At 41.2% G+C, this 21144-nt stretch overlaps 1 protein-coding gene across 1 annotated transcript in view; it reads left to right on the plus strand.

Annotated features, from left to right (window-relative positions):
• Positions 1–21144, plus strand: part of LOC126146627 (kelch-like protein 10) — a 139226-nt gene that overhangs the window by 97417 nt on the left and 20665 nt on the right. The window contains exon 5 of the mRNA XM_049915637.1: positions 11487–11673. Within this exon, the coding sequence (XP_049771594.1) occupies positions 11487–11673 (187 nt within the window). The remainder of the gene's footprint in view (positions 1–11486; positions 11674–21144) is intronic.

The raw sequence follows: 21144 nt of genomic DNA on the forward strand, positions 1-21144 counted from the left end.
ATGTAGGTTAGAAAAAAAGAGTACATTCAGTACTAATCCCTGTCTCACTCCACATATTAGGTTCTCTCATTCTGAAATTATTCTCATGGATATAGTCTGTTAATGAGACTCTGCTTCCTGTAATGAATCCAGATTCCATCTTGCAAGAGAGATGCCATTAATGCCAAAAAAATTAGTTTGTCAACTAGAATTTTGTGATCCACACCATCAAAGTCTTGGGTAAGGTCACAGAATACACTTGCATGATAATTTTTCTTGTTTAGCTCTGTCAGTACTTCATTTGTGATGTCTAGTATTGCTATCTTTACTGAGAATCCTTTACAAAAGCCAAACTGAGATGTGGTTAACAAGTTCTGATCAGGTAAATGAACCAGTGTTCTATCATACGTCATTTTTTCAGAAAAGACTAGAAGGATTGATATGGTCTGAAGTTGGAGGTGGTTTGCATATCTCCAGTTTGATAGACAAGCATTATTGCAGCATATGTAAGGCTGTCACAAAATATGCCCCAAGTCATTGACTGGCCACAAAAATAGCTTACAGGTAATCCTATCAACTCAGCACAAGATTTTAATATTCTGCTAGAAACCCTAGAAATACCATCAGAGCCAGCAAAACTACTACTTTTTAGTGACCTGATCAATCCCTTAATCTCCTTGGATGTTGCATTTCTGAAACTAATGTCTGTCTGTGCTGCTTGCATTGTCTCCACAAGTAAATGTAATGTGTCTGTATCCTAATGTTTATTACTGGGTGAAATGTTTGCAGCCACTGTGAGGAAGGATTCATTGAATTTGGTGGCAAATGACTTGAAAGTTTTCACCAGTTCTGTCAGAACTATTTTCTGAGGGCTCACTTTTATTCGGATTACGTTTTCTTTGTTTTCTGTTTAATAATGAATCAAATAGTGTTTGCCTTATTATTGGACTGTTTCATTTTTTAACATAGTATATGAGTTCTGCTTTTTTAATGGCAAGGTGGAGGATTCAACAATACTGAATGGAGTTTGTAATGGTAATGGAGTTTCAAATGTTGACTACTGCTCATTCTCTGAATTATGTAGAGCTCTCTCTTCCTAGCACAAGATACAGCACTTTAATCCCAGGATTTGTTTTAGAAGAAAAAACTCAAAACAAATATTCATTCACACATTCACAAAACACACACACACACACACACACATGGGTACTGTTGTCTCGGACAGTAAGGACCAATAGATAAATAATATCAAGCAGTCTTTATTCAGTGTGCTTGCCTACCACTTAATGCCTCCTCTAGGTGTTGAGCACCATGCTATCCTTTCCGTATTGTCATTATTCCATCCACCTGCTGAGCTGAGAGCTAACGTGGTTGCCTCCCATCAAATGGGTTCGGGTTTGATTCCTGGCCAGGTTGAAGATTTTCTCTGCTCTTGGACTGGGTGATTTTTTTATCTCAGATGATTTTTCCACTGGTTTGTGTGTGTGTGTGTGTGTGTGTGTGTGTGTGTGTGTGTGTGTGTGTTGCTGTTAAAAGGCTTAACTATTTGAATTTGACCCCTGGTCATTCATTTCATAGTTTGACACACTGACTATTCAGCAGCATACACAAGGGATATCTGGAAACTAAGGTTACAAGGTCAGTAGCTCCACCAGAGAATTTAGTTTTTCACAGTCAGTACCACTATTGTGTATAGTAGTGCACATTGAAATGAATAAGTGGTAATAGTCATCATTATTGTTCTGTCTGTCTGTGTGGTGGCGATTAAAAATGAGCACTATCATTCTGTCTCCACCAAGTGCAAACTGCATGCTGTGATACACTACATGAATGCCAAGTGCATGAGCGCTGCAGCAGTGCATCATGAAATCATGTCAGTGTATGAGGATGAGGTTTTCTCGTGGCAACATGTAAAAAAATGGATACAGAATTTCAGTTTCGGAAGAACAGAAATTCACAATGAAGAGAGAAGTGGACATCCAACTTTAGTAACTGATGAACTTGTGCAAAAACTTGAAGAGCATATTTGTTCTGATTTCTGTGTGACTATTGATGATCTGCACAAACTGTGTCCTGAAGTTTCTTTAACCATTGTTCTTGAAATAGTGAGTGATCCACTAAGATGTCATAAGGTGTGTGTGCAATGGGTTCTGAAGATACTTACTACAGAACAAAAAATCAACAGAGTCAAGGCCATGGGAGAGTTTCTTCATCATTTTTTAAGTAACAGAGAGACTTTTCTTAACAGAAAAGTGATGAGGGATGAGTACATGGCTTTACCACCACACCTAAGAGAATAAGTGACAATCAGTCTACACTCATTCCCCTTCAACAAAAATTCAAAACTCAGGAATCAGCTTAAGTCATGGAAACCTTTTTCTGGGACGAAAACAGTGTTCTCCTTATAGAATTCTCCACAAGAGGCAAAACAGTCAACTCACCACGATACTGTGAGATCCTCGAGAAACTCCACAGTGCCATACAGAACAAGTGCCATGGAATGTCGATGAGGGCAGTCTGTCCCCTTCTTAGTGGTGCTAGGCCACACTCCACTCAAACAACACAAGAGTTGCTGATCTCATTTCATTGGAATCTTTTAAACCACCTCTCTCACAATCCTGATCTTGTGCCTTGCGACTATCACGTATTTCTAAAATTGAAGAGATATGTGGGTAAAAAATAGGCTTCGATGATAAAGAGGTGAAAATCAAAGTGGAGAAGTAGTTTAAGGAATTGGCAGGAGGCATCTACGACAGAGGTGTTAAAAAATTCATTCCACAGTTGACAAAATTTGTCGAAGTAAGTGGTGATTATGTGGAAAAATGATGTAATATCTATGCTACTGTTCCTGTATGATTCACTGAAATATATGCATTTGTGTTTGTGTAAAAAATAATTTAACCTTACTTTCTGGATATCCTTTGTATTAAGAAAATATTGTAAAGAACCAATGACAAAAGCAAAAAAATCTGATGACAAAAAATGAAACTGTTAAACATTTTAATAGCAACAAAAACACACACAGGTATCCAGGATGGAATAACAACAATATGAAAGAATAAATTGCTGTTCATGCTATTCACCACTTAGAGGGCACTTTGAATAAAGACTGCTAAAAATTATTAGCTATTGGGCATACCACCCAGAGATAACAGTTGCCATGCAAGTGTGAGTTATATGGGTTTGGTTGTTTAGTATCTGCTCTGATGTGACAATGCCGCTACACTACACAGTCATCATGGGTAATTCACTGGCCAATGGTCACTCAGTAATAACTGAATATTAGACCTCCATCAGAGGAAACAAAAACTCACCATGTGAGTCAATCTATGGGAAGCAGAAAGTCTGAAACCTCATAGAAAGGTGCATAGGGATAATTCAAAATGCGGCCGGCATAGGTAGCTGTCAACTGGGCACCCAGCAACACTAGGCATGATGCGCTAGGCAAGTAGTTGAACTTACCATAAGCGCTTGCATGCTTGGCTAACTGCCACCCTCACGTAAACAACTCCGTCGGCAGGTCTGCCCATACTACGTGTCAAAAGTACTCTCCATGACAGATTTTTGCACTATTCTGTGATGCTGCCCAGGCAGCTCACTTGCGTCCATTGCTAAGTCTGCTGCTGGGGATACTAAATCCCTCCCCACTGAGAAGGTCACTTAAGGCTAAAAATGACCAGGCTTGGGATGAAACCACCAGCACAGAAATAGAGAGGGCACCAGGGAATCCATCAGTGTATCAACCACCAATGGAGGCAATGCTCACACTGCTGGTTCCTCTGATAGGGGAAGGAGGAGGTCCAACAGCAGCAGTGGAGGTGAGATCACCTCCATCAACAAAGGGAGGGGGGGGGGAGGTGGAAGGGGAGGAGGGAGGCGGATCGGAATCCATGGGCTCCACATCAGCAGGTGCAGGTACAAGCCCACTGTGTCCCATGGCTGCAGGTGAAAGGAGGATAGAAGAGAGTGCAGAAGGAGCACCAATAGAGAAGCAAGCCACTTCAAGTGGGAACTTGCACCCAGGACAATGTCATGACCAACCGTGCCACCCAACAGACCAGAAGACTGATGTGGTGATGTTGCAACATGGTGCAGGTTCAACTGAATTATGGGTCAGCTGCTCCCTACCAACAGCCACTATAAACAACCACCAATTGTTCTGGACCACTACGACATCCAGCAGCCATCCCTGCCACCAAGTAGAGGACTGGGCCCAAATGGCAGCCCCAGGAGGAAAATGCAGTGGGCCACAGTGATCTGTGCCATGTGACTAATGGTGCAACAAATTCATCAAACTCGTGTCTGGCATCCATGCAAATGTTGCATCAGACTGCACCCACTGACAGTACATAGCCAGAAAACTCGACAATGCTTCACGGGAAGAGGTGGACACTGACTTCTTCATTTGGGTTTTGAATGTATACATGAAGAGCTCCATCTCAGGGATAGAAGTCAGGTGAAATGATATGATAATCAGATTCTGGATACCATTATGAATGCAAAAGTCTTCAAACTCCCTCAATACAAATCTGACATGAGGGTCCTGCAGGATCCCACAGTGGCAAATATAATTGACAGCCCATGGTCACTGGCTGTGGAGGACTGCTTGGTCATGTGTGTGAAACTGGACAATGCGTCAGCCAGCAACCATCACCTCCAGCCCAAAAATGAACTCACAAAATCAGTGTGCACCTTGTCCCAAAGGTGATACAGGATCAACCCAGGAGAAAACTGGCATGGCGGTGCAACCTGGTTCTGTGCATGAGCACCAGATGAGCAATGTCACAATTAATCATAGGCTGGTAGACATGATGCCTTGCCATTGCTTTCATATGAGCCATACCCTAAGGGATGCATGTGGCAACTGAAGAATGCGAGGGTGCAAAGCCAGGGGGGAAACCACTTAACAGCACTTGTCCTCCATGGCAAGCATGAGTACCCCCTTGACAATGTTGAGACAGTCATGTAGGAGAAAAGACAGACACCACACTAGACCCACACACAAAGAGACATATTGCAGCCAATCCATCTGCATCACTGAAACAATTTTCCAAATAAACTGGTGAGCAGCCAGTGTGGTTGTGACCTCTTGTGCTGTTCTTAACACATTCTCATGCTCTTTGAGAGTTGCTTTCCATTATAACATTCAAAATGAGGTACTAGCAGTAATAGACAGCCTGGGTGGCTGACTAGTGGGATAAGGATATCTTGTAGAACAAAGTGGGAATTATATCAAAACGTTTGAAGCAGTCACAATCAAGCTACAGTAGCCCATTACAAACAGTATTGTAAGGTGCTTAAAAATGTTATTAGGAAGGCAAAGAGTATGTGGCATGCAAATAGAATACAATCAAAACCATATGGTCAGTTGTGAAGGAAGTGTCTGGTCAGCAGCACAAGGTCGATGATACAAAGTCAGTTTGCAGTGAAAATATTTCTGTTACTGATAAATCAGGAATATGTACAGTATTTAACAATCATTTTCTGAGCATTGCTGGTGAATTAAATAAAAATTTAGTTTCTACAGTGAATCATATAACTTACTTGGCAAATGCCTTTCCAAGACTGATGTCTGAAATACTCCTCTGTGATACTGACAAGGGGGAGATTTAGTCAATAATTAAATCACTAAAGACTAAGGACTCTCATGGATATGATAGAGTGCCTAGCAGAATATTAAAGTACTGTGCCGCACATGTTAGCCCTGTACTTAGCCATATTTGTCATTTTTCCTTTTTTTTAGGTCAGTTTAGTGAACGATTAAAGCACTCAGTAGTAAAGTCGCTTTATAAAAAGGGAGAAAAGGATAAGGTAGACAATTTTAGGCCTATTTCTATGCCATCAGTGTTTGCTAAAGTTATTGAAAAGGCCGTGTATGTAAGGATAATTGATCACTTTATATCATACGATTTGCTATCGAGTGTACGGTTTGGCTTTAGAAGTCATTTAAAAACTGAGAATGCTAATTGTCTTTTCTCTGTGAGGTACTGGATGGGTTAAACACAAGGTTTTGAACACTAGGCATATTTTTTGAGTTAACTAAGGCATTTGATTGTGTTGATCACAAAATATTGCTCCACAAGTTGGACCCTTACGGAATACGGGGAGTAGCTCACAATTGGTTCACCTCTTACTTTACGAGTAGGAACAGACAGCAAAAGGTCATTATTCACAATGTTGAGAATGGCTGTGATGTGGGGTCTGAGTGGGGTTCAGTCAAGTAGGGGGTGCCCCAGGGATCAGTGTTGGGGACTCTCTTGTTCCTTATTTATATAAATGATATGCCTTCAAGTATTACGAGTAACTCTAAAATATTTATGTTTGCTGATAACACTAGCTTGATAGTAAAGGATGTTGTGGGCAACACTGACTCAGTTTCAAATAGTGCAGTTCATGACTTAAGTTCATGGCTTGTAGAAAATAAACTAATGCTGAATCACGGTAAGGCTCAGTTTTTACAGTTTCTAACACACACTCCTACAAAACCTGACATTTTTATTTCCCAGAATGGGCATATGATTAGTGAAACTATCAAATAGATAGTAAACTCTCATGGAAAGCCCACATTCATGATCTTGTTCAAAGACTTAATGCTGCCATTTTTACTATTCGAACGGGGGTAACCCTACTGCATTTGGATCAGACTTCCTTAACTCTTGTGCAGAAAGATGAGCAGTATGTTGCTGCATCCATTTTCAATAAGCTACCACTTGAATTCAAAAAGCAGTAATCCACACATTTTCAAATCAGAACTGAAGAGTTTCCTCATAGGTCACTCCTTACATTCTGTTAACGAGCTCCTTGAAAAAGTGAGCTGATTCTTGTTGTATTGTTGATTGCATAAGTTTAAGTAAACTTATGGACTGACTTTTATGAGGTTCATAAACATTTATTTTTATCTGTTATTACTTTTATGTTGCAATTTCATGTACTGACATGTTCCATGACCTTGGAGATTTGCTCCTCAATTTGGTCCTACGGAACTTGATGTGTTAATAAAATAATAATAAATAAAAAATCCTGCATATTGCCTCCTGCCAATTGAAATCCAGATTTAGCCCCACTGGTAGCCACAGTAGTGCATCAGAATTGGCATGCTGGGTGGTGGAGCAGTAAAATATGTCATAGCAATAGTTACCGAGAAAGAGGGCGCGTCTCTGCAATCAGTGGGCTATCCTATTGGGCATCATGGAACAAGGGTCAAATAAGGAAACCAGAAGCTTATGGTCAATGATGTAGAGGAACCTCACCCATACCAGAAAACATGAATCTTCTTAGCTGCAAAAATAATAGCTAGCACCTCCTTTTCCTCTCGTGAATGATTACACGGCATGCAGAAAGCATCTTCAGTGCATAGACAATGGGCTTTTCAGTGCCAACCAGGTTCCAATGGGATGGGACTGCAGCAGTGCCATACTGGCACATTCACAGGCCAGGGTTAACAGTTTACTCAGAATGAAAAAAGCCACACAGGGAGCAGAGCACAAACACTACTTGAGGGATTGAAAAGGCCATTGACAGTCCACAAACCAGACAAACTTGATGCCCTAATGGCAAAGCCAGTTAAGAGATTTGTAATGTAGCAAGTTATTACAAGATGACATTTGTTGCAGTAAGGCATGCAGCCTTTTGGTACAGTGGCTGCAGGATGGCTACCTTTTTTTTTCCACTTTACTCACAGCGCAGCTGATGCTGCCTGCCGTGAGAACTGTGTTGAGTAATTGAGTAACATTCAATCGGTACGAAAATTCATACCCTCTACAAATCTAAATAATCCATATTAGTTATTATTCAATTTTGTTCAAATCTGGTACACATCCTTTTGTCATTAATGGAATGATGCTGTCAAAATTTCAGATTTTTATTTATTATAGTTCCGAAGATAATGAAAATTATCTAAAAGTCCTAAACCCTACGCTTATTTTTTAAAAACCCAGTTAGGAACAATAACAAATTGACTTTCATTATCATTTGAAGCCATTACAAAGTTATCAGTGCATAAAGTCAATTTAATTAGAAATTCCTTTTCAAAACTTTAGTTACTTTAGATTATGTAATACAAAAATCGCTCAAAATTATTATTTGCTTATAATTTTGCTGTGGGATTGCATGAGAATGATTGAGAGAGTGTATGCGGGACGTATGTTAAAACTTAATATGTCATTTTATGTAAAACCTTGTACAAACAAACTGTGGGAAAGTTATGGTGCAATATGAACATACAACAAACAAAATCTGAGAAGTCAAAATGCATCATTAAACAATAACTATCCCAACAAAAAAAAAAAAAAAATAGAACAAATGACAATTGGGACAGGACCACTGGCTCGCCCAGTGACTGCAAGGGAAACAACACTGAGAACCCAACAACCGCCCCAAGTGTGATTTATGATGATGCAATCAATTTGAACATGCCGAGTTTGGCTCAGACATGGATGGGCGGTGCCAGAATGCCATTGCATTAACTCATGGTGACTTCCCGGAAGACAAGTCTGCCTCGGGTACCCTGCAGGACACCAGGGGCTCTTTACCATGTACACCTAATTGAGTCGCCTGTCAGTTATCAGAAAGGACTTGCCTTCAAGGTTCCATCAGCACAAGTGAGTCTGCAATCTTAGTAATGTTAGCTAAGAAGGTCACCTGATCTGTCAGCGCATGATTACTTTATGTGCGGAGCCCTCAAGTCTAAGGTGTACTGCAACAACTCTCATAGTCTTCAAGAACTGCAGCAGAACATTTTGGACGAGGTTGCAGCAGTCCAGGTTTGATCTGCCTTCATCAACTCACTGACCAGGGCCCAGAGGTGCTAAGAGATGAATGGTGGTCACTTTCAGCATCTGCTACGTTCAGGTTAGTATTGTATTTTCTTTCCTCTGCTGTGTTTCTTTGTACCCTAGAACTCTGTTCTCTTGGTCGCTTTTATTTTTTCCACATTGTACAAAGGTTTGAGAAAAATTGATGAAGCTAAATTGAAAGAAATAACAGCTTTACAACTACATATTCCATCCAGTGAGTACAACAGTAACTTCATGAAACAACAAAAAGACAAAAAACCTGAAGGAGAGTTGGACAAAGATACTACTAGAGATACATATATGTCTGAAAGGGAGTAAGTCTGCTCAAATGTTTAAGTAAGGAAATTTATAAAATACTGAAAGTCTAATCTGTTTGTGTTGTTTACATTACTTGTTTCAGAAAATGTAAATAAAATGAATTTCTTTTGCAATGCTGTTGCAGAATCAAACAAGACTTGGTTACCCGCATTAATAGGGTGAATTTAATATTGTATTTAACATACAATCTGACCAGTTAGCATTAACCAGTCTCCTCTTTAACATAAGATTAAATCATATCTTTAGGTAGTGTACAGGTTTAAAAACAGGTTTTCCTCAATTTTCTCAGAAATATTCAATTGTGTGTTATGATGTTCTTGCCCACAACCCTTTTTTCACTGATGCCTCAGGAGATATATCCTGTTAACTGATCCCTTCCTTTAGTCAATTTGCACCATAATACTGTTTTCTTGCCAGTTTGATTATTTTCTCTTCTTGTTTTACAGTCCAGACAAACTTTGACAAAATAGTTTCTAACATTTAAATTTATATTAGATCTGAAAATATTTCTCTTTTTCAGAAACATTTTTATTGTTGTGCTCTAAAAATTTCTTGTCCTGTTAATAAACTTTTGAACTTTGATCTATAGTGCTCTAAAGTACTAAATTTCGTGATTATAGAAATTATGTGACTATCTATCACGCAGTGATATGAAAGTACTTGAATTTAAAAATTTTGTTCAATTCACCCAACGATCGATCCACTCACTCATACATTCCGGTGCCCTTTTTACAGCTAGTGCCAGGTGGAGACAGGTTTGGTATGTCGCCAATAACATGCAGAACTGACCAATTCTTTATTATTATTATGTGGCTGTTAGGCATTGCCAACTGGTTGAGAGAAGGAATAGGCCAGGACTATGCAAAGGGTGAGGCTGGAGGGGCAGCAAGAGAAGGGATATGAATATGGTTGAATGTTGCACACCATGATAAAGGTAAAAGAGGTGAGGTAGTTGAGTGGGGGGGGGGGGTGAAGTGTGCATAGTAAGGAGAGAGGGAAAAGAGTGGCAACATATTACTGACGTCAGTGACTACTTCACAAACTGTTCCACCTGGATCCTGCTAACCCAACACCAGCTTTTCGGAAGTCTTTGGTTTCCGTTCTTGATGTCAGTGATCCATAAGTTCATGCCAGCCCCATATAGTTAGAATCATTAACAACAATAAGAAGAAGAAAAATAATAATGCCAGGCTTGGTGGTCTAACAATATAGCTCATGCCTGGAAACGGGAAGACCACAGAACCGAATCACATGCAGACCACGGAATATATCAGTCTGTTTTTAACTTAGCCTTCACTTCTCAGTGATGTGAAGATTTGCCAGGAACAACATGTACTTCTGATTCCACACTTCCAAATTAGAGTTTAGATATACATGTATATACATGTTTCCAGTCATCAACAGTCCAATGTCAGTGTTGATAGGCCCAAGCAAGGTGTAAAGATTTGTGTCATGCAGTCATCAAGGGTACACAGTGGGCCTTCAGCTCCGAAAGCCCATACCAATGATGTTTCATTGAATGGTTTGCACGCTGACACTTGTTGATGGTCCAGCATTGAATTTAGCAGCAATTTGTGAAAGGGTTGCACTTTTGTCACTTTGAACAATTCTCTTCATTCGTCATTGGTCCTGTTCTTGCAGGATCTTTTTCGAGCAGCAGGGATATCAAGATTTGATGTTTTACTGGATTCCTGATATTCACAGTACACTCATGAAAAGGTCATATGGGAAAATCCCCACTTCATCACTACCTTGGAGATACTGTGTCCCAGCGCTTGTGCACTGACTATAACACCATGTTCAAATCCACTTAAATCTTGATAACCTGCCATTGTAGCAGCAGTAACTGATCTAACAACTGCACCAGACACTTGTTTTATATAGGCATTGTTGACTGCAGCCTGTTTACACGTATCTCTGTATTTTAATATGAGTGCCTATACCAGTTTCTGTGGTGCTTCAGGGTATTAGTTCATGTTACTCATCATTGGTGTAATACTTCATTGTGAATCAAATAAAGAAGTGACCAGCAGCACTGATTTCTTTTTGTGTACTTGATTTCCCTTGTTCATCATACCTTATAGTGATCACAACCATTTGTTTGCACTTGCATCTGCTTTTGCATGGTATCAGTGTTTCGTTAAAAATCGTGTTTGCAGTAATTGCACATCAGTTCAGAAGGGCTGTAGTAAAAACATTTTATGAAGCTTTACCTTATCCTGTCAGCATATTTAGTGTGTGGAGAGCTGCTGGTGCAAAAGATGTCTACCTGGTGACCAGTTGGAGTTACTATCATTCTTTTCATACATAGTCAGGGAAATATTTTCTCATAACTGAATTTCATAGTCACACTTCAAAAGTGACATGCCATATTAATTTCTTTTTCTTTTGTAGATATATGTAGCAGGAGGCTTCAATGGGACAGAAGTGCTTGACAGCGTAGAAATTTATGATCCAGAAACTGATTCATGGACATTCATCCAGGAATTGGGTGTCTCCCGCTCTGGATTGAAGCTCATTGCAAACAAAGGATGTCTGTATGCTCTTGGTGGCTTCAGTGGCTGGCATAGGCTTGAGTCAGGTAATCAAGTGAGAAATGGAAGTAGCTTATGGGTTATTAAGACTACTTTTTTGTAAAACTGCAAAAAGATAGAATGGCTGGCTAATATTTTCCTTCAGGGTGCTTCTGACAGAAATATGTAAAAGTATTAAATCTTACTCTTGAAGCCCTACAACATCAGTGACAGAGAAACAAGTGAAACCACATTTTACCAAGTAGTGTGTTCACTGCAATACTGTGGTGTTTCCAAAAATCATTGATTTTTAATTTTTATGTAAATGTAAAAGAGTTGTTGAAAAAGTTCCATCATAACTGAATAACTAGTTGTGACAACTCAAATCTGTGAACCAGGAGAGGCCAAACATCTCCTTTCACAGGCAACATACTACTTACTGACTGTGTCACCTAAGTGCTCCTCGCACAGGGTTTGTCCTGAAAGTAATGCATCACTTACAGGTTCAACAACATAATATTCTCAGAAGTATGATCCTTCTGCATCAATACATTTCTGACAGCAAGATTTCCATGCATCGTAAGATTTCTGGATGTTCTTCAGGAAATCCATTGGAATAGTTTCCACATTGTCCACTGACTTGAGATACTTTCCTTTGAGGCCCGTTATCAACTAAGGAAACAAAGAAAGTCCACCAGTGCCAGGTCGGGACTGAAGGGTGGCTGTGGCATTGTTGTCACACTGATACAGGTCAAGTAGGTCATGACAACAAAGACAGTGTGAGCTGGCACCTTATTATGGTGCAGTTTCCACAATGCACAAATCCTCTGCTTGGCCAAGTCTTCCAATACAATCTCATGAACACCCATTTCCATCAAGTCTGGTAATTCTGATGTCAAGCACACACTCATTCAATGGTCTGAATTCAGTACCTGGCACACACGAGTCATATGGTCACCCGTTCACAATTTTGATGGGTGTCCTGCACAGACCTCATCAGTGACCTTCTACCAACATTCTCTAAACATCTTGTGCCATCTGTTCAATTGAAATTTTGAAAGACAATCATCCCTGAAAGCTTCCTCAAACATTGAAAAAGTTTCCAGTGGCATCGTTTTGAGCTTCACACAAAACTTCATAGCTTAATGTTGCTCTAAAGTTTTCTCCATCATAAATTCAACACGACCACAACATAAGGGTTCATGGAAGAACTCGTCCTAATCCTCCAAGAGCACAGACACAATTGAGCTATCCACCATTCAAAAACTAAGGATCCCCCCACCTTCTCTCCATCCTGTCTGACTGATCTGTGATGTGTAATCATGTCACAAAGAAAAGTGGCACATTAGCTTCCAGACTCATCCTGAATACTAACTCAAACCTCTGACTTGTCACAGCCTTCTCTTCTTTCCTTTAAAACTAAAAGGTATGTAGAATGAATTTTTCACTCTGCAGCACAGTGCGGGCTGATACGGAAATTCCTGGCAGATTAAAATTGTGTGCTAGACTAAGATTTGAACTGAGGATCTTTGCCTTTTGCAGGCAAGTGCTCTACCAACTGAACTACCCAGCCACAACTCTGGACACATTCCCCAGGCTGTGCCTAAGCTAAGTCTCCACAGTATTCTTTCTTCCAGGAGTGCTAGTCCCCCAAGTTGTGTAGGACAACTTCTGTGAAGTTTCAAAGGTAGGAGATAATGTAATGGCAGAAGTAAAGCTATGAGGTTTGGATAGTGAGTTGTGCTTGGGTTGCTCGGTCAGTAGAGCACTTTCCTATGAAAGGCAAAGGTCCTGGGTTCGAGTCCCTATCCCACTCACAGTTTTAATCTGACAGGGAGTTTCAAGAGAGTAGAGGAGTAACATGGGATGTAGTGGAGAGGGAAAAGCTATACCAGGACAGAAACCAATGGAGGCATGTCATTCACAAAGTTTCTACCCTGCTCGCTGGACGGAAATCCTGGTGATGATGATGATGAGGAGGAGGAGGAGGAGGAAGTTTCAAACAGTTTGTATATTTGCTTCATCTATTTAAAAAGAGTATTTCTTTAAAGAGGAGTGAATGGATTGTATCATGATCCTAGATTTCTGAAAGTTTTTAGACAATGTGTCACATCGTCAACTAGCAACTGTGATACAATCATACAAAGTATCTTCACAGATATGTGAGCGCCCACTAAGCCTTTGGCTAGTAACAAACTATATGCAGACTGTCCAAAAAAATCACACATGCCCCACAGAAGTATAATTGAATGTTCAGTGGTCTCAGTGTACATAAACAAGTTATCAGATAGGGTCAGCAGCAGTATCAGATTGTTTTCTGATGTTGCTTTTGTGTACAGCATAATACCTTCCTTGGACAATTGCAAGAAAATGCAGGATGATGTGGACAAAGTTTCCACTTGTCATAATGAATAGCAGCTCACTTTAAAAGTAAATAGCAAATGGAAAGAAAAGTGATGAGTTTTTTGGGTATGTCACACCGTTTGAATATCTCAGGGATAATACCAACAAATAATATGAAACAGGACAAACATGTGAACTCTGTATTGATTCCTTTTTAGGATTCTAAAAAAATGTGGTGTATCTGTAAAGGAAATATCATGTAAGATACTAATATAATGCTTCTAGAGTCACCTCAGAAAGCTGTACAAAAGTTTGTTTTCAACCCATGTCATTTTTAATAAAATCCTTGAGCATTCAACAGTTGTCTCCACCGTCATTATCTGGAGTAAAACTACTGACTGCCAGGTCGACGTATATATGCAAGGCAAGTAGCATCAGGCACCTTCCAGTGAATGGCTAAAATAATTCATGTGAGGCAAGGAGACCTATTCAGCTCTTGGAAACACTGATCCACCTCAGGACGAAGTGTCATCAAATGGCACAAGGGGATGGCTCCACATTTAAAGTTGCCACACCCACCTCCATATAAGCATCAAAGCTTGGTACTATGCCATTTTATGCAGTTTTGTCAGAATATTTGGACTGACAGATGTAACTTCCAGGTATCACAAGTTTTCACATTAAGTCTTTTGCAGTGTTTAGGCAACTGATAGTATTCTGTGTAAAGTTATACAGTTTTTGCAATGCGAATCATCTCTGTCAGTGCAAACTTAAGCATTAAAAAAGCTGCATACTATGGTTACTTCCATTCTTTGATGGCATATGGAATTATTTTCTGGGGAAATCAACCTCTTGCAAAGAAAATATTCATTGCTCAGAAGCGTGTTGTAAGAGTGATGTCTGGTGTAGATCCTAGATGCAGCTGCAGAAGCCTATTCCGGAATCTGGGAATTCTTACAACTACTTCTCAATATATATACTCACTTATGTGTTTCATAAGTAAAAACACTGATTTATACAAATGTAACAGTGAATACCATCAGTATAACACAAGGAGGAAACATGATTTCCACACTGAAGGTAAAAATTTGAAGATTGTGCAGAAGGGTGTACAGTCCTCTGGTATAAAGATATTTAATGCTCTTCCTCCAGAAATCAAATGTGAAATTGCCAACAATTCTACATTTAAAGAGCTTCTGAGGCAATTTCTTTTAGCCATGTCATTTTACAGTTTGGAAGAGTTTATGAAACACAGTGAGAAACGGCCTTAAAATAAGATGTATTATCATATAAATTGAACATTAAGCTGAACATTCTTGTCACATATGTAACTCTTTTAGTGTTAACTGCTTATATTTAACAGTCTGGGTTGTATGACCTTTTCAGGTTTAATTTACTTTGTTTTATACCTGTAATCTGTAGGTCTAAGGATTCTCATTCCATTATATTGTGTTATGGATCATTGTAGTGGTTAAGTAACTTTATATTCTTTACCTGTAAACATAGTGTACAAGTACTTGTCATTGACAATGTAAAAATTGACACACACTACATCCATGTGAAATTGTCACAGTTGGATCCATGGTGTAAGAAATAAATAAATAAATAAATAAATAAAAATATTCACAGTTTTAAAAACAATAGGTGATTAGAATAATAGAATGAGCAGTGACATTTTTTAAAAAAAGTATCTGCTTTTCTCTAACATGGGAATGGTCCAATCTGATATGTCAAAACCCACCACTAAATTTTTTATGCAGGAAGAATACAGCAAAAGAAATGCAGTGTCAAAATTTCAACTGCTAAAACACACTGCAAGTCTTTTTTTAAAAAACTGTTGAATTTACTCATTTTTGTCGCACAAAAGCTACTTATTACAGAGGTTTGTACAGCCCTTTCTGCCTAGCTCATGATCAGCTGTGACAAGAGAGCATAGCACCGCTTAATGCTATTATCTGGAGTGATATAAGCAAATTTGAAGCTCTTAAACAATACAAGAAATGTCATCTATGATTATTGTTTTAAAGAAGATGCAGTTTGTATTGACAGCTAAATTGCTACTTATACTAACAAAGAGATAGAGGGGCTGGTCAGTACTTACCTCAGCTCAGTACAGCCGATAGATACACATAAAACAGAACCGAAAATTTACATTCCTAGCTTTCGGAACAAATGTTCCTTCATCAGGGAGGAGAGAGGGGAAAGAAAGGGAAGAAGGGAAAGGAGATTCAGTTACTCACAACCCAGGCTATGAAGCAACAGGGAAAGGAAAATAGAGAGGGTAGCAAGGATGGAGGCATGGTTGTCAGAGGGAAGCCAAAGATATTCTACTGTAAGTACTGTGCCAGCTTCAAACCAAAGAGGATGCATACAGAAGTAAAGAGGTATATAGTATAAAGATAAACACAACAATGTAGGATGAAAAGATGCGTGAATGGCTAAAGAGGAAAGGGAAAGAGGAGAAGACTGAAGAGTAAATGGGAGTGAGGTTGTTTAACGTAGGTTCAGTCCAGGGGGATGGCGGGATGAAAGGATGTGTTGGAGTGCAAGTTCCCATCTCCGCAGTTCAGAGGGACTGGTGTTGGGTGGGAGAAGCCAAATGGCACATACGGTGTAGCAGGTTCCTAGGTCCCTAGAATTATGCTGGAGGGCATGCTCCGCTACTGGGTATTGGGCATCTCCTAGGCGGACAGTTCATCTGTGTCCGTTCATGCGCTCAGCCAGTTTAGTTGTTGTCATGCCGATGTAAAAGGCTGTGCAGTGCAGGCATGTCAGTTGATAAATGACATGTGTAGTTTCACACGTGGCCCTGCCTTGAATTGTGTATGTTTTACCAGTAGCGGGACTGGAGTAGGTGGTTGTGGGGGGATGCATGGGGCAGGTTTTGCAGCGGGGTCGGTTACAGGGGTAGGAACTGCTGGGTGGAGAAGGTAGTCTGGGAATATTGTAGGGTTTAACAAGGATGTTACGGAGGTTAGGGGGGCGACGAAAGGCAACTCTGGGTGGTGTGGGGAGAATTTTGTCAAGGGATGATCTCATTTCAGGGGTTGACTTGAGAAAGTCATATCCCTGGCGGAGTAATTTGTTGATGTTTTCGAGGCCAGGATAATATTGGGTGACAAGGGGGATGCTTCTGTGTGGTCTGGGGGTAGGAACATTGTTGTTGGACGGGGAGGAATGTATTGCTCGGGAGATCTGTTTGTGGACAAGGTCTGCAGGATAGTTGCGGGAGAGGAAAGCACTGGTCAGGTTATTGGTGTAATTGTTGAGGGATTCATCACTGGAGCAGATGCGTTTGCCACGAATACCTAGGCTGTAGGGAAGGGAGCGTTTGATGTGGAATGGATAGCAGCTATCAAAGTGAAGGTACTGTTGTTTGTTTGTGGGTTTGATATGAACAGAGGTGTGGATGTGAGCTTCAACAAGATGAAGGTCAACATCCAGGACGGTGGCTTGGGTTTTGGAGGAGGACCAGGTGAAATTCAGATTCGAAAAGGAGTTGAGTTTATGGAGGAAATTAAGGAGTGTTTCTTCACCATGAGTCCAGACCACAAAGATGTCATCTATAAACCTATACCAGGCCAGGGGAAGCAGCTGTTGGGTCTTCAGGAAAGCCTCCTCCATGTGGCCCATGAAGAGGTTGGCATAGGACGGAGCCATCCTGGTTCCCATGGCCGTTCCCCTGATTTGTTTGTAGGTCTGGCCTTCAAAAGTGAAGTAGTTATGGGTGAGGATGAAGTTGGTAAGTGTGATAAGGAACGAGGATTTTGGAAGATCTTCGGGTGGGCGTTGGGAGAGGTAGTGCTCAAGGGCAGAGAGACCATGGGTATGTGGGATGTTTGTGTAAAGGGATGTAGCATCTATGGTGACAAGAAAGGTTTCAGGTGGGAGAGGAGTGGGAATGGATTTGAGGCGTTCTAGGAAGTGGTTTGTGTCTTTGATGTAGGATGGGAGGCTGCGGGTGATAGGTTGGAGGTGCTGGTCTACCAGAGCTGAGATACGTTCGGTTGGGGCTTTGAAGCCTGCTACAATGGGACGGCCAGGATGGTTCTCTTTGTGGATTTTGGGTAATAGGTAGATGGTAGGGGTACGTGGCTCAGGTGGAATGAGTAAGTCTATGGAAGCCGTTGTGAGGCCTTGTGAGGGACCTTGGATTTTTAGGATTTTTAGGATCTTTATATGAGATTTTCCATTAATCATTTAGATCACCTATATGGTCCACGTCCTTCATTGTTTTGTCCCTTTTGTTAGCTATCACTTACGTCTGTCATCTTAACACTTTCTCTTCTTCAGTGCTTTATATATACATAAATAAATATTTTCGTCACCAACTGTGCTAGTTTCATCTTCCTCCTATTATCTTGTACCGTTTATAGTCCTCTTCTCTTTTTTATTTATTGATTTATTTATTCAACATTCCATAGTTTTAACGTTCGTTATTCGCTGTTTCCCAGCCAACAATCACTGCCAACACTCTCTTCCACACCTACCAGTATCATCCATTTCCGTCGATTTCTTGTTGCTGGCGATATTTTTGTGCCATTGGCTATCTTTCTCTGCCACAAGAAAATTTTTTGGGACATTTCTGCGCCACCCACGATCTTTTTTGCGGCACTCGCGATCTTTTTTCCCCACTCGCCGGAACCTGTTTTTGAGCAACGTGTGTTCTTTTCCCCTGATCTGGACATACTTGTTTGGTCTGGTCAACTTTTTCCGTATTTTTCTTATTTAGTGGTCTTCCTTTGGTATTGAACATTACTAACACAATTTCTTTCTTTCTTGTCCTTCCCTCCCCATTTTATTCCTTCCTATGATTACTATTTCAACTTTAGTTATTTAATTTCCCTACCCACCAGTTACCCACTATGTACCCTAATCCTATACCACAATATTTACATTCATTCCGGAAACATGCATTCACCGTAGTCAAACTGCAATCCCACATACTTTTCCTCCGGTCCTGCTTAACCTTTGGAATTATCCCTAAAGGGCTTACCTTAAAAGTTCCCATCTCCAGGTGCAATTCCTCCTTCCACCAGTCTCTCTTGGACTTCCAGAACCTTCAATCCTTAGCCCTTACCCAACTTGTCCTGAATCTCTACACTACTTCATGTAACCACCACTCCCAACAGCTCCTATCTCTCTTCAAAGTCCTTCACCTCTCAAACCCTTGCTTGGAGAACACACTCAGGAACATTATCCTAGAAGCCAGCTGCAAACTTGAGTTCCATGCCACACACCACCTGAAAAAACTATCCACATTGCTAGTGCAACACCTAAGAAGTGGGGTCCCTCTCCCTATCCCTCACAAACACCAACCACAACAGAACCTTCAACAAACCCCCCTCATAGCCAACAAACCTAGCCTAGCCACCCTACTCAATCTCCCCATCCCAGCACATACCCCACACAGACCAAATCTCAACTATAACCACAGTCAAATGCCACATATCACTAGTCCCAATTCAGTCCTAAACCTCTCATCCAGATCCCTCTCTCCTCCAGAGACATCTGTTCTATCAAAAGGCTTAACCTTTAGCTCCACGCCTAAATTCAACCACACTGCCCTGGTTAAAGATCTCCTCTCATTCACCCGGAACCTCAACTGGAAATATCACTTCACTACCCAAACACAGCCCCCAAATACTAGACCCAGTGTTGAACCCTGTCTAGAACAGTTCCGACTGCCTTCCCAAAGGGATCCTCCTCCCCTCCCCCAAAACCATCCCTTGCAGACATTTCAGGAATTCCTCACATCCAGTGTTGCCTCCCAGTCCTTCTTGAAGAACATCCCGACAACCCACAACATCAACCCAGCTGAATCCCGTGCCATTAAGGAGCTGAAAATAGACCGCTCTATTGTCATCCTCCCGGCAGATAAAGGCTCCACAACTGTCGTACTTGACCATGTGGAGTATGTGGCAGAAGGACTGCGTCAACCCTCCGACACCTCAACCTACAAAGCTGTTACCCAGGATCCCATTCCCTCCATCCAGACTGAGCTGCAAAAAATCCTAAAAATCCAAGGTCCCTCACAAGGCCTCACAACGGCTTCCATAGACTTACTCATTCCACCTGAGCCACGTACCCCTACCTTCTACCTATTACCCAAAATCCACAAAGAGAACCATCCTGGCCGTCCCATTGTAGCAGGCTTCAAAGCCCCAACCTTCATCTTGTTGAAGCTCACATCCACACCTCTGTCCATATCAAACCCACAAACAAACAACAGTACCTTCACTTTGATAGCTGCCATCCATTCCACATCAAATGCTCCCTTCCCTACAGCCTAGGTATTCGTGGCAAACGCATCTGCTCCAGTGATGAATCCCTCAACAATTACACCAATAACCTGACCAGTGCTTTCCTCTCCCGCAACTATCCTGCAGACCTTGTCCACAAACAGATCTCCCGAGCAATACATTCCTCCCCGTCCAACAACAATGTTCCTACCCCCAGACCACACAGAAGCATCCCCCTTGTCACCCAATATTATCCTGGCCTCGAAAACATCAACAAATTACTCCGCCAGGGATATGACTTTCTCAAGTCAACCCCTGAAATGAGATCATCCCTTGACAAAATTCTCCCCACACCACCCAGAGTTGCCTTTCGTCGCCCCCCCTAACCTCCGTAACATCCTTGTTAAACCCTACAATATTCCCAGACTACCTTCTCCACCCAGCAGTTCCTACCCCTGTAACCGACCCCGCTGCAAAACCTGCCCCATGCATCCCCCCACAACCACCTACTCCAGTCCCGCTACTGCTAAAACATACACAATTCAAGGCAAGGCCACATGTGAAACTACACATGTCATTTATCAACTGACATGCCTGCACTGCACAGCCTTTTACATCGGCATGACAACAACTAAACTGGCTGAGCGCATGAACGGACACAGATGAACTGTCCGCCTAGGAGATGCCCAATACCCAGTAGCGGAGCATGCCCTCCAGCATAATTCTAGGGACCTAGGAACCTGCTACACCGTATGTGCCATTTGGCTTCTCCCACCCAACACCAGTCCCTCTGAACTGCGGAGATGGGAACTTGCACTCCAACACATCCTTTCATCCCGCCATCCCCCTGGACTGAACCTACGTTAAACAACCTCACTCCCATTTACTCTTCAGTCTTCTCCTCTTTCCCTTTCCTCTTTAGCCATTCACGCATCTTTTCATCCTACATTGTTG

Source organism: Schistocerca cancellata, chromosome 1 (assembly GCF_023864275.1).
Source record: "Schistocerca cancellata isolate TAMUIC-IGC-003103 chromosome 1, iqSchCanc2.1, whole genome shotgun sequence".
Taxonomy (NCBI): Eukaryota; Metazoa; Arthropoda; class Insecta; order Orthoptera; family Acrididae; genus Schistocerca; species Schistocerca cancellata.